The sequence below is a fragment of the Macadamia integrifolia genome, chromosome 3 (genome assembly GCF_013358625.1).
Source record: "Macadamia integrifolia cultivar HAES 741 chromosome 3, SCU_Mint_v3, whole genome shotgun sequence".
NCBI lineage: Eukaryota > Viridiplantae > Streptophyta > Magnoliopsida > Proteales > Proteaceae > Macadamia > Macadamia integrifolia.
Genome location: NC_056559.1, coordinates 14,895,424 through 14,909,942, shown reverse-complemented (window position 1 = coordinate 14,909,942; position 14,519 = coordinate 14,895,424). Strand labels below are relative to the sequence as shown.

Genomic DNA, 14,519 nt, shown 5'->3' with positions numbered 1-14,519 from the left:
GCCTCCCCTAGCCTGAATCCTCTCCATGTTTATGATAATAATTAAAACGGCCAGTACTCCTACAATCCTAGGTATATACCCGAATAAAATAAAGGAAAAAGGTTCTTTAACCCGACCTAAAGGGTATATCAGGTTCTCCATTTGGGAAGAGGAGTTTCCCTCACCAGATGGTATCCCACTGCTCAAGTGATATTTAGATCGCAAGTGAATGATAGCGTGGGGAGGCCACCACATAGGGAGAGGATCCAGATTCAAGACTATTTTTTCTTTCGGTGCAAGGAAAGGTGGCCCACTGAGGGGCCACAAAAGAGCCATAGTGGGGCTAGAGAGAGAGATCCACCCCACCGAGGAGCCATAGAAGACCCACAGTGGCATTAGAGAGAGAGAGAGAGACACACACCGTGGAGGAGCTACAGAAGCCACACAGAGAGAGAGACCCACCAAGGGGTCAACAACCCCTATAGGGGCCAAGAGGAGCCTACAAGGGATCGCACTTATTCACAGCAAAAGAGAAGAGAGACCAAGAGCGCAGCGGTATTAGGGACTGCGTAAGTGGGGGTGGGGGGATATCAAACTAGAGAGACCACAACCCAAGGCCAACCTCCGACTAGGGAGGCATGAACCACGAGGCAACTCTAAGTATCCCAGGATCTAGACTCTTAATCATTAGCACACTTTCCTTATCTCTCTCCTCTTCATAGGAAATGACCCCTTTCCCACTATATATGAAATTGCTTCGTCGCTCCCTAATGGTGTGCTCCCATATGCCACTTCCTTAGAAAATCCTCTTCCCTAAACAAATAAGTCATACCTAAACCCTTGGGGGCCCATATCAGACCCTGGGCCTCAGTGCTTAGGCCTCGGTCAATAATGTGGTTCTAGCTTTGGGCAAAAAATGGGTTGATCAGGAGTTCCACTTCAAACTTTAAATTCACACCCAGTACATGGGTCTATTTCGTAATCCATGCCGGACCATCACTGGTCTCAAGAAGCCCATTAAACTAGAATGGCCCATGGACAGCTAATCTGAATGGATCAGTTTCGACTTGGACCCCTCCACAAAAGGAACTCAAGGTTTAAGCTCCCCCGCCTGCCGTATTGGGCTTACTTTCTATGGAAGCCTTGAGCCCAAGTTGGTTTTCAAAATTTCGCCCAAGTTGGTTCTCAAACTTTCAAAAAAGGGTCTTAAAAATCAATAAATTTGAAATTAAATGGTGGACTATATAATGAAGATGGACCAAGAAATTTGAAAATGTGGCCGATTGAAGAGTACCCTATGGATCTAGAAGTAAAAATGGTTAAACAAATAATGCTATTATTAAAAAAAAAGAAGTACTTTATTCTTTGCTCTTCGCAGAAGAGGCTATTTCCAAGTTTTGAATTTGTGACCAACATGTTATAAACATGCAATTTAACCTTTGCACCACAAGATATTTACCATCAAGTAATTCACTCGACACTGAAACTAGTAAAAAACCAAAATTTGTTTGAACAGTAGATTCTTTTAGAAAAATAGAGACCATTGAAAGAAAAGCAATTTTCCTATTCATATATCTGATCTGTAAACAAGCAAGTCAAGGGTAGAGCAAGTCTTTTAGCAATTCATTTGAGAAAACAGAGGACAAAAATGCATATATAATGTTGTATATCGTTAAAAATAAGACACCAAATTCGACATGTGACCAATTTAGAGATTTCTCGTCTATTCAACAATTGGGAGAAAAAAGTATCTATCATTGTTGTAAACCATCTACCATTTTGGTGCCACGAACCTTCTTTTTTCCTTATCTTGTTGGATGTGATCTAAACATGAAATCCTCGGACCATTGCTCAAGTGTGACTGTAATTTTATCCATACATGAATAATCCCCTAGTAGGTCCATTTCCCGTATATCAAGTTTCAATCCAATAAGAGTTGATCACCAAATTACAAAACAACGCAATATGATTCTAAGACTACCAAGATGTCGCAGTGGACTACAAGGGGCAGGGGGTAACCTGTACTACAGTATTCAGTAATGCACAATATACATATCTTCCCTGATTCGTGTGAAGCTAGGTATTATATTTAATTCTATTATGACCCCACTGCCATTATTTGATGATTTGATCCTCCCTCATGTGTATCTCCTTATTACAGTTACGTCAGGTTCATGGGATAAGGATCAAGGAAACGATTGATATATAACCTTTTGTAGTACTGTTACTATCGTCCCCAATCATTCATCTTCATACCCCACTGCCTCTCATCCCCTAAGCATCTTTCATATCAAACCATTCAACATATCCTCACGTCTCTTCCACTACCTTTGTTCCATATATAATCCAGCTAGCGTGGGGCTCCTCGGTGATGCAGCACGCAGCAAACATCAGACTGTTGGGAGCCCCTGGGGATGCATTCCCCGGCTCCTGGGGTGCTCTTAGCCACCGGATGTGCATTGCACAACACACTGGGTCTGGGTCATAGAGGAGCCCGATTATTCATACCATCCATTGAACTGATAATTGTGTTCTACTTTTACCTAATTCCACTTCAAACCAAATGTAACAGAGACTATTTGTGTTACATCTGATGTGAGATTATTACTTTTGTCTTTCACATGGAATCCTAATACCATCAAATCACAGTACCGTCTTTCCAAAACCTCTAGCTAAAACTGGTGTTCACCACTATGGGCTGTAAGATTTCCTATTAGGTGGGCTAGCATAGTCAACCAGAACCTTGCCAGTTTAAAAGGCCAACCCTAACTATTGGTTGGCATTTGGGAACATGAGTCCCGACCGACAGGGGATGGTGTCCTATTGTATAAGTTAACAAAAGGAGAGGGGCATCTCGAGCTTGAATTGGTAGTAATCCACTTTTTAAGTTGCAACTTTAAAACTAGTGTGGATCTAAGGTATTGTTTCCTTAATGGGGAGGAAACCCTAATTTTATTGCAGGGTTGGTCCCTACCCTCACCCCTATATATAGTTATCACTGACCAATTAAGTGAGGCTAACGATCAAAAGCAAAAGGGAAAGAGGGTAGACCAGACCAACATTGATCGTGTTGTACGAGGAGCATACAAGAAGATATTGAGGAGTTCTTATTCTTCAGTCATGGATTCAGGTATGCCTAAAACTTGTCTTTGTAGTGTTTATCGTGCATGCTCATTGATCTCCATGAATCGATTTCGTATTTATTTTCTTTTAATGGTATCAGAGCCTATCATGGAGATCTATGCGCTGCATAGTATTTTTTATTATTATCGTTATGCATTTATTGATCGATTTTCAATAAAATTTTCTTTCATTTAAAAATTTTTCATGTAAATAATATTTTAAATGATTTTTTTTTTTTTTTTTTAATGTTAAATCACATATCCGAAAATCCTATATTTTGTAGGAGAATTTTCATTTTTCAACTTTTTATATGAAACTAACAGAGCTTCCAATCAGATAGATCCAAAAATGAAGTGAGGTGGATACAAATTAAATTCTTCCTAACTAGCATTATTTAATTAGTGTTAATAAGAGGTGGCTACAGTCATCTAAAGGGCTAGTTTTCCTATATCATTTTCTTCTTCATTCCTTAAAAAAAAATATATATATATATATCAATAACTATGATTGATAACAACCCATGAATCCATGAATGAGAGGTTTTTGTTATTATTGAAACATGATAAGGCTCGAAAAGATGGGAAAGGAAAGGTTCTTTTCTGTGGATCTTCTTAATTGTGGTAAGCAATGGTATTAAGTAAGTAATAATGTTATGAGCTTACATATAGTAATAGCTTGGATATTTATTTATTTATTTTTTTTGGTGGGGGTGTTTCGTTTGTAAAAGGGGTGAGAGTAGTCCACAGACCACACCAGCAGACACTCCTTTAGTCATTTTCATTTGGATAAGGGTTTTATTGTTCTTGTTGGGCAGTCATATCATGACCTGCCTCTAAGCCTATCCTTAAACTACTTATTTTAAATTTTAATATTTTAAAATTGATATAATTTGATATGTCACCCCAGGATTTGGATTTGACTAATTTTTTATATAAAAATATTAATAATATAAAATAAAATTAGGGTAATTATGGTTGGTTACACCAAGCTTAAAACTATAATGGTTTTGCTTTTCAAACAAAACCTTTGGCTCGAAACATCGTACTATAAGAGTTGGCATGGATAGTAAAAGATGTTACTTTCATTAATAATGTTTTATCTTATATGCAGAAAAGTCTTGTCTTTTGTATGTTATGAGAGTGGTGTGACAGCTTATTATCATCATGCATGGTTACATGGAGATTATCTATAGTTTTTTTGTTGTAAAAATATAGATAAAAACATAACATATAACACATGTAAGCATAAATTCTTAAATTTTACATTATTAGATTATAATTAGAACAAATATTATAGCAATGGATGCATTAATATTTGGATACATATTGATGACCTTTTGGATTTTAGTTTCCGAATTCTATTCAGATTTTCAATTTTCCATTTACATTGTTACAATAGTTCCTCTAAATCCTTAGTAACTCTGTGATTCTTGAGACAATGCCAAGGATATTTTAGACTTTGTGCAATAAAGGATAAGGCAAATGATGACACTCCAAAAGCTAGATTCTCATTACCCAAGATGAAGAAATTTTTTTGTCAAAAAGAAATTATTCCAATTAATCTATTTTTCCTACATTATAATGATATATACATAGAATATGCTGCCGATATTAATCCCAATTAAAAAGAAGGAATCTTTAGAAATTACAAAAACCACTCCGACAATGCCTAACTGGGCTGGGCTTGGGCTTGGGCTAAGGCCTTGGACAACCCGGCCCTTATATATATTTACACATTTTATATTTGTGGTTAGGAATATCTACCATTACATTCTCTATTATTTTTCTTAAGTTTTCAATGTTGGATAATTTTTTTTTTCTCCAATAGAAGAAAAGGATTAAGAGAATATACTCATTTTGGTCCCACATTGAAGGCAAGGAGGGAATGAGAATCTATAATTAATTAAGAGGGAAATGCGATGGATATTTCAAAGTTGATTATTAATCCTAAGACGTTAGCTTAGTTGTCAAGAACCAACAATTCACAATTAAGAGATAAGATATTATGAGTGCAACTTCTTTTTGGCCTACCTATAAAAAAAAGTTGGTTATTATTAAGCTAACTAATTAGTCGACTTTTAATGATAAGATAAGGCTGAGCCCAGACCGCCTTGAAGACAGTAAGGTTAAGCTTCAGCTGAAATATCTCAACCCGACCTAGGACCGTGTTGGGTTGGAGTTGAACCCTAAAGACTCCAAGCTGTGCTTGGATTTTCTAAAACTAGCTAGGCTTTGACTAGTAATTACTAATGACTCATGGTTTAGGGATTTCTCTTCACCGTGGGTGAAACTGAGTCTTATTTTTTAGGATTGAGTTTTTTACATACATGGTGACCGTGGGGATGTAGAGAGGTGCAGTAGGGTATCTCAGTGACAATACTAAAACCCTATAAGGGTTTGTGAACCCTTTTTCCGCACAATGAAAGAAAAAAATTTCTCCTAAGTAAGATGCATGCAACTTATGAATGCGCTCTAGCGTCAAAGCATGCTAGCACACATTGGTGCTCTATGATCAACTCGATCATTGGGAGAGAGTGGCCTACGATCATCTCAGTTGTTACTTCTTTGGTCTACAATTAACTAGGGTGCGAATCTAGCAAGCACTTGGGTGGAGTAAAGTGGATCTACGAGCACCATTGTGCCAACGCACGCGCTGTAGTTTTTCAGTTTGGTTCTGGTGTGTGCCTGACTCTCAATTTGAGAAAAGCAAGCCTTTGATTCGCCTTGTTCTAGCACGCTAGTCATTGTATATAGCTGATCGTAGAGTACCCTTCTTCTTTATATCCGAGCTTTAGACCTCTCTCTCTCTCTCTCTCACACACACACACACACACACACATATATATATATATACAGAGCTCGCCCTAATAAGAATGAAACCTAAACTCTAGTAAGATGCTGCTAAAAGATTCGTCTTTTCTTTGTATTTTAACCATGGAGTGAGATGGAATGAGAGGTTGTCCATTGCAATTGCAATTTATCATATTTTCAGATGATCCCATGTCCTTTAAAAAAAAAAAAAAAAACTCACATCACATAACATTCACATGCCCCCATGAGCAATGGGTTGTCAAGTTGGATTCTTACTGTGCGTCGCGGTCTGCATTCTTTTATATGCTAATACCTATAATTGTAACCAGCCGACAATTCTTCATCTTTTGCCAATCTTCCCTACGTGGAGGTGGATCCGTCCAAATATAGACACTTGCTCAAAATACAACGTTCTTTACTTTCTTATAAGATGTTGACTACTTGAGAGTGAGTGAAAGACCATACACAGTAGAGAGTAAAAAGTGTTTCTTGAATGTAACAAAGCTCTTCAATTGAACATGAACTGAGGTATAGAGATTACTGATCTCTATGTCTTTTGTAGTGCTTGGTTCCTAACTTGCCACATGGAACCTTTTAGCTGTTACTAATGGATGCTTACAGTTCTAAACATTTATTGTTTTTGTCCTTTTTCAAAAGGGTAACCAACCGGAGTTCCTGTGATGGTCTACCCTACCCACCAACCGTTGAAGTTGAGAGCAGCATTTGCAGATAGGCCACCAATATTGTCCCATCTCCTATGCATGCATGCATGCATGCCCCACTCACACTTTGGATAATTGATGAATTATTTTAGTTTTTGATTAAGCTCCTCAATATATATGATCTTAATTACATCAACCATTTACTAGAAATGCAAATGTTCTTTGAGGACTGAGGATATAAGATCATAATAAGAAGGAAGAACTGAAGAGGATAGATGAAATAAAAGTTAAAACGTACAGTTCGAGAGAGAGAGAGAGAGAGAGAGAGAGAGAGAGAGGGGCCAGGGACGGGTCGCCATTGGCTGGCCGAAAGCAACGGTGCCACAAGAGCTTTCAATTCGATTATAATAGAGAGCTAGCTAGTCTACGTAGCCTCTCTAGTCTCTTCGACTATATAAAGAGCCCACCACTTCCTTTACTCTCAACTACAACCACTAATACTCAAAAAGCCTAAGTATCAAATCAAACACTACTCCTTCACTTTAACTTAGTTTCCACAATTGGCTGTAAGTGCAAACAGGTAGGCAGCCACAAGCATGGCCACAGGGATCTCCACAAGATTTTGTAGCCTTTCCCTTGTCCTCCTGCATCTCCTTGCATGGGCACCTTCCTCACTATGGGCACGCCCTGCTACCTTCGTCCAGGACTTTCGTGTCACTTGGTCTGATTCCCACATCAGGCAAATCAATGGAGGCAACGCCATCCAATTGGTCCTCGACCAATCTTCAGGTTGTGGGTTTGTGTCTAAGAGCAAATACTTGTTTGGTCGCGTCAGCATGAAGATCAAACTCATTCCTGGTGACTCTGCCGGCACTGTCACTGCCTTCTATGTGTGTTTGTGACACTTCCATTTTTCTTTTTTCAAATGTTCTTCATCAATTAAGAACGTAAATTTCAATATTTTTTTATTTCCTGCAGATGAATTCAGACACAGACACAGTGCGTGATGAATTGGATTTCGAGTTCTTAGGGAATCGGAGTGGACAACCTTACACAGTTCAAACCAATGTGTATGCTCATGGCAAAGGTGATAGAGAACAAAGGATCAACCTCTGGTTCGACCCATCTACAGATTTCCATACTTATTCCATCCTATGGAATCACCACCATGTCGTGTACGTCTAAAACAATTTTTTTCGATGATTGATTTCCCTAAATTGAAGAAACAATTTATTAGAGACTTGGGTATAACTCATCTCAGTAGCTAACCGTAAAGAGAGGGTGCCTAAATACCTCTAAGTCTTTACTTCGGACTACTCACTTCCAATGTGAAATTATTACTTTTACCTTTCGAGTTAAACCCAATACAATTAATAGTGGGTTGGATTGATACAGGTTCTATGTGGACGAAATACCAATTAGAGTTTACAAGAACAACGAAGCAAGAGGACTCCCATATCCCAAGTTTCAAGCCATGGGGGTGTATTCTACATTGTGGGAAGTAGACACTTGGGCTACAAGAGGTGGGCTTGAGAAGATAGATTGGAGCAAAGCACCCTTTTATGCTTACTACAAGGACTTCGACATCGAGGGTTGCCTTGTACCGGGTCTTGCTAACTGTGCCTCTAACCCTAGTAACTGGTGGGAGTCCCCTGCTTACCAACAATTGGATGCCGTCCAAGCAAAGAGATACAAGTGGGTTCATATGAATCATATGATCTACGATTACTGTGCAGATAGATCTCGCTACCCTATCGTCCCACCGGAATGTGCCGCCGAGATCTAATTAGTGATAGTATTATCTATCATCTTTAATTATTTAATGTGATTAATTAATATTATGAACAATAAGAATGGTGGTCGTCGTGGTTGTGTTCTTCAAGTAGTTTACCTTTAGAGAATTAATGTTGGATTTTGTTTTAGTATGTAATTATTCCAGTCAAGGGTGTATAAAAAAATTTATTTGTGAAATAAGAAATTCCACGTAAATGGGATGTTCCCCACTTCTTAGCCGTCTGATGTTTGACCATTGACTTTGACTCCTGACACAACTTGTACACTTGCACCGACTGCTTACATTCCGATGTGAACGCGTCTTCAGGGTCACGTGGATTCAAGCTTAAAAATCAAGAAGAAAATGATGAAGATAGTCAATTCACCCATAGCATTCGCCCTTTGACCTATTCAGTTCACGTCAGAGTCTTGACTAGAGTAGTTCCGCACGTGTATGCTTTTTTTTTTTTTTTTTTTTGTTTTCTATACAAATGTCAGGGGTGGCAAAACAAACCTATGAAAGAATACTTTGGCATTGATTGATAATGTTTCGTTTTTTTCGTTTCTTCATTTTTTTGTTTTCAAAAATGGAGAAACAACTTAAAAAGCGTTTGATAAAGTTGTTCCGTTTCATCCGTTTTCAGAAACATAAATCAAAGTTTATACCTATTTACAATTCTAGAAATGACTTTGATGAAACAAGTTAGATTTGTTTCATCGTTTCTAGAAACGAATTTGAGAGAAAAAAAAAGGTTGTTGTGCCCAATAAATCTCTCAACTATTTAAACATAAAAAGAGGCAACCGAGCCTTCTCTCCCTTTTGGGCATCCAATGATACTGTTGGGTTTTTTAGTAGCATTATGTCTGCAAAAAACATTTCGAGAAACAGGTTTATCAAACACCAAAAAATCCGTTTTTGTTTCCAAAATATGAAAAGCGATTTTTGTTGTTTCTAGACATAGAAACAGCAGAAACGTTTTCAAATGGTCCCTTACTTTCTTTGTGTTCACGTAAGTGGTTCTTCTAAAAATAAGTAACGGTAATAATACTTACGTTTGGTATAGTCTATGGATTCAAACCTTGCAGAAGTATTTAGTGGATTCCATTTCTTCTTCCCCATCCACTCATTCCATGAGTTTGAAGATAAGTGATTTTATTACTAATAAATCATTGGAATTTTGACATTTTAAACTCCGTTTTACCTATGACCTTAACCACTCCTATATCCCGAATCCCTTTTCCTCAATGAAGATAGGTGGTGGTGCCATCTTTCAAAGTAGGGGTCCCTCACAACTAAGATAGCTGTCAAATTTCTCAGGATTGCCTCACTAACAAATTTTAATGAATGCTCAAACAAGTGCTTTTGCTTTTCTCCATGCTCTCAATGGTAGCGTTTTTTTTTTTTTTAAATCAATATCCACCCGAAGTTTAAGATCTTCTTCTAGAGAATTGCCTATGACGGAGTCTCAACCATACACAAATTGATTAAATGGGTGGATATTGACCCCTTCTGTGAGTTTAGTAACACACATCATGAGTCATTATGGCATGTTCTCATGTATTGTGAGTTTTCCAGACGTATGTGGGCTGCTAGCCCTTCGGGCCTTAGAACAGATCTCTTCCCTTACTCCTCTTTTTAAGTCCTAGATTGTTTTTCTTTAACTCCAATGATATTCCAAGAAATAAACTCACGTTTCTTTCCACATTTATGATTATTTGCTTTTACATATGAAAACGCAGAAACCAAGTAATTTTCTCCTCTGATAATCCGAACCCGTACGTCATCCTAAACAATGTTAATTTTTGGATGACTAATGGTTTGGTTGAAAATACTCAGGTCGAACAGGTCAGTAATTTACCTGTACAATTATCTTTTTCTTCTCTCAAACAGCACATGACTCTAGTGGTCACAAGTTCTATTGACCATGCAAATAGGATATCTGGATGGGCTATGAATTTACTATATAGGGAAAATTATTATTTATTTAAGATAGGCTAATTATCGATGACTGGAGAAGATGGTAAGGCCTTAGTAATAGGGCTGCTTGTCGGACTGAAAACAGCACGAGAGAAGGGAAGGACAGTAGAAGAAATAAGGAGTGATCTGGACATCTCTAACTTTTTGAAGTAACCTTTGTCCACGCAAAGACCATTTTGGGCTTGGCTAATTATACTTCTACATAGGGGTGAAACATGGCCGGGTTGGGTTGGGTCCTCAAAATTCAACCCATGCTCAATCCAACCCTGTCAGATTAATGTTTAGGCCCAACCCAGTCAGGTTCATACCAACCCAACCCGGCCCTAATTGATCCTATCAAGGCCGGGTTGGGTTGACCTTGGGTTCTATAATGGTTGGATTAACCTTGATTGACATGTTTTTTTCATTCATGTCTCATATATTAAAAGATTATAGAAAAATAAAATACCTATTGGAGCCATAATTTCTATTATAAATATGCAAGGTTAAATTTAGGGCCGGGTTGAGGCCTCAACCCTAACCCAACCCAACCCAATCCTGACCTAGGGTTAGGGTTTTTCAACCCTAATCCGCCCACAGGGTAAAAAAACTTGGCCCAAACCATGTTCAGGTTCAGGCGTGTTCAGGTTGTCAGGGCCAAACTTTCACCCCTACCTCTATATATAGAGGTGGAATGTTTAATATATCCTTGTTTTTTGTCTAAAACGAAACCGCATTTTAGTGTTGACAACTAAAAGTATGGCTAGAGAAGCAACGACTAGGAAATGTACTCTCCACAAATTGGATTTTTTTGTACAATCTTAACATATGTATGTAAGTTCTCTTTTGGTTTTTCGAATAAAAAAAGAAGTTATGAAAAATTTGGGTATTGCAAGAAAGGCTAAAAAGATACAAAGATGAGTGTGAATTTGGTTAAAGGGGAAAATAATTTTGTTAGGAATCAATATCTTTCACCCCTTTATGAAATGACATATCTGCCTTTTATTTCTATATAAAAAAAAAAGACATCTACCTTTTATGTGAGAGGAGAGAAATAAACTCTGAGTGTTAGCATACAACACACTTCGAGAAGCTTAGATAGAGAGCTTCTACTTATTCTGTAGTGCACATAGTTGATAAGGTACAAAACTCTTTCAATCTTCTTGTTATATCATGTTAATATCTTAAGGAAAAAAGTTATGTGGTTTACCAACCAGAGACGGGATATTTATATTTCCTCTATAGGATAAAGTGCCAAAAGTACATTTTAATGTAATATTTTATCCCTCCCGCATACCTGTAGTATTGTGGTCTGCCAGAGGAAACCTCTTACCATATCCTAATACATGTAAAGAAAAAAGAAAGTTTTATGATCAAGTGGCCCCTATGTCTGGGGTGCATGAAATTACATCCCCACCTCCTAATGAAAGATCTCATTCATGTTGATGCCCCTACAAGCATTCTCATTGGCCTGGCGTTGATGCAGTGGAAACAAGGCAACAATCTCTTGCCCTATATATCAATTAAAATTTTTTTTTCCTTTCCAAAATAAAATTGTAAGCCACCCAACTTATCTTATCGTTTAGATGAATTTTTTGCATTCTTTCTTTTTTGGTTACACTATCCAATTATGCAATCACTTTATTAGGGGGCCTCATGATTCTTATAAGGTTTACATGAATTAACACAAGTGAACAACAAGTGCGTTCGACATTTAAGCTTTTTTATGTTTCAGATTGGATTTTAGGAATTCGGAGTAAGGGTTTCAAAATCAAATCGAACTTTAAACCTTTTCCAAAAAAAAAAAGAAAATCATTTATCGAAACTATACCAAGTCATCTACACCAAAACCATAAAACCGTATAATAAATGTTCATAAAAAATGAGACCGTTTAATCAATAGTTCGATTTTAGTTTTAATTGTTTCAATCGATTAAAATGATTACATTTTTATTTATATATTAAATAAATAACATCCTCATGATCTCACCCCACATTGGTGAAATTGTTTATGCTATTCTCTAAATTTAATCATATTCAAATTTAAAAATATATAATTATAGATTTATATCAAATAATTTTTTGACTTTTTTATGAATAGTTTTTTGGGTGTGACATTTTCTAGAAAGCCATTTGGGACATATATATATATATATATATATATAACCTTTTAATAAATAGTTTTATTTTGATTTTATATATTAAACGGTTCGATTTTGATTTCCACGTTTGACACAGTGAATCAAATCAAATTGTACTATTTAACCGAAACCGTAGCATTAAACATATTTACTTCGGAGGGATTGCAACTGTGGATTCTCGTGGCTGATCCAAATTTTTTCGCCGATGAGGCCAAAACGATAGCCATCTTTCACACCATGAGTTTCTCAGAGGAGACTAATCTCTCACACACATACAAACACCTCCTTGTCTTATTCTTACTAATTGGATCACGGGTGCAATTCCAACCACAAAGAAGGCCAAAACACAATACCCACATAAAGGATTCACTTATAATCCAAAAGAATCCAAAAAAAAAAGGGGAAAATGGAACTGATTAGAACCAAACTACAGGACACAACTGGTCATGACTCATAAGGCCTGTCGCCAAAGAAAATTAAATGGACATAAAGATGATGATCTTAAATAAAGTTGATTGATTTGACCCACTTGTTCTTGGCTTGGTTAATTTGGTACATATACGGTACCTTTCTTCTTCTCAATTGTAAAAACAAGGTTGTAAGAAGATAAGATGGAGAGAGAGAGAGACAGCTGAGTGAAAATAGGATTTGAGTTATACCGAGGAAATTCTGCCTCTTTCTACATACGTAGATTAATTTCATCCAAAGACCCATTCTCATTAGATAATTATCATATTTCAAGAAATACAATATTTGCTAACTAATAGCATTACTCCCACGTTTTCCCACGACTCTAATTCCCTACTTAATTGCTAACCCATGATATCCCATAACCTTATGTAATTTTCCTAACTTCTCTCCCCTCTAATAGCTAACAAACATTTAATAATAATCCTCACTAACATAATAAATTATCCTATACATCCGTGCACTAATACCGCCACCTCATCCATTATCTAAAGGAGAAGTTACACCATGCTCGTTGCAAGAATCACGCATGTAACATAATTTGACTCCTTCAATTGTCTTACTTTACAGAAATTGAGAGAGGAGTACGCACCTTTCATAGTTGTCATGGTGTCAAATCGATCCAAGGCGATGGAGGGGTGGTTAATCGATTTGGCGATGAATCGCCTGTTATGACGTTGCCATGACGGTCAAATCACCCATGTGTCATTTTTTATTTTCCCTATTTTCTAAAGTTATTTAGTATGCTACTTTTTTATTTTCCATATTTTCTAAAGTTATTTAGCATACTATAAGCTTACAATATATACCCTATAACATATAAAACCAACATTAAGCAACATCAAATCATCAAAAATCAACAAAGCCTTATCAAAATCACTTTGCATTTTACAAAAAATTGATCGCACGTAAATCGTAGCACTGTCCTGAACTTCTTTTTTCGTCAAGACGCCATATCTCCACTTTGGGCGACGCTATGACAACTATGGTACCTTTTAAAACCTTAGACAGCCAAGAGGAAAAGACTGATCTAAGAAAGTTATGGACTTAGACGTTCTCAATACCTCTAAGATCGACCACCAAGAGGTCGCATGGGACTACAAGAACATGTATTGGTGGGGCCAGGTCTACCATATGGGGTAAACTGTAACCATATCAATCAATCATCTTCATACCCCAGTACCTCTCATCCCCTAGGCATCTTTCATATCAAACTATTCAACATATTCTCACGTATCTTCCACTACCTTTGTTTCTATTCAAATCAAATGTAATAGAAATCATCTCTTTCGCATTCCATGTGAGATTATTACTTCCGTCTTCTATATGAAACATCAACACCATCAAACCACAGTACCACCTTTCTAAAACCACTAGCTAAAACTAGTGTTTACCACTATGGTCATGTGGATTGGTCATATATGGATGGAGATGTGCTCAATAGGAAAGCCTAAGAGCTGGGTTAGTGCTGAACCAGAACCCGCTAGTTAACAAGCTAACCCTAGCTAGCAGTAGGTTGGGATTATGGAGCACGAGTCCCAACCGAAAGAAGATGGGTTCCTGTGTTGTAAAACAAAAGGGAATATTCTTCTTCTGATGAAAAAAA

At 37.2% G+C, this 14,519-nt stretch overlaps 1 protein-coding gene across 1 annotated transcript; it reads left to right on the top strand.

Moving 5' to 3' along the window:
- Positions 1-7,048: 7,048 nt before the first annotated feature.
- Positions 7,049-8,585, top strand: LOC122073443 (probable xyloglucan endotransglucosylase/hydrolase protein 6). Its single transcript, XM_042638033.1, has 3 exons — positions 7,049-7,464; positions 7,553-7,749; positions 7,970-8,585. Exons 1-3 carry the CDS (start codon positions 7,171-7,173, stop codon positions 8,358-8,360), a joined length of 882 nt encoding a protein of 293 aa, XP_042493967.1. The 5' UTR covers positions 7,049-7,170; the 3' UTR covers positions 8,361-8,585.
- Positions 8,586-14,519: the final 5,934 nt, after the last annotated feature.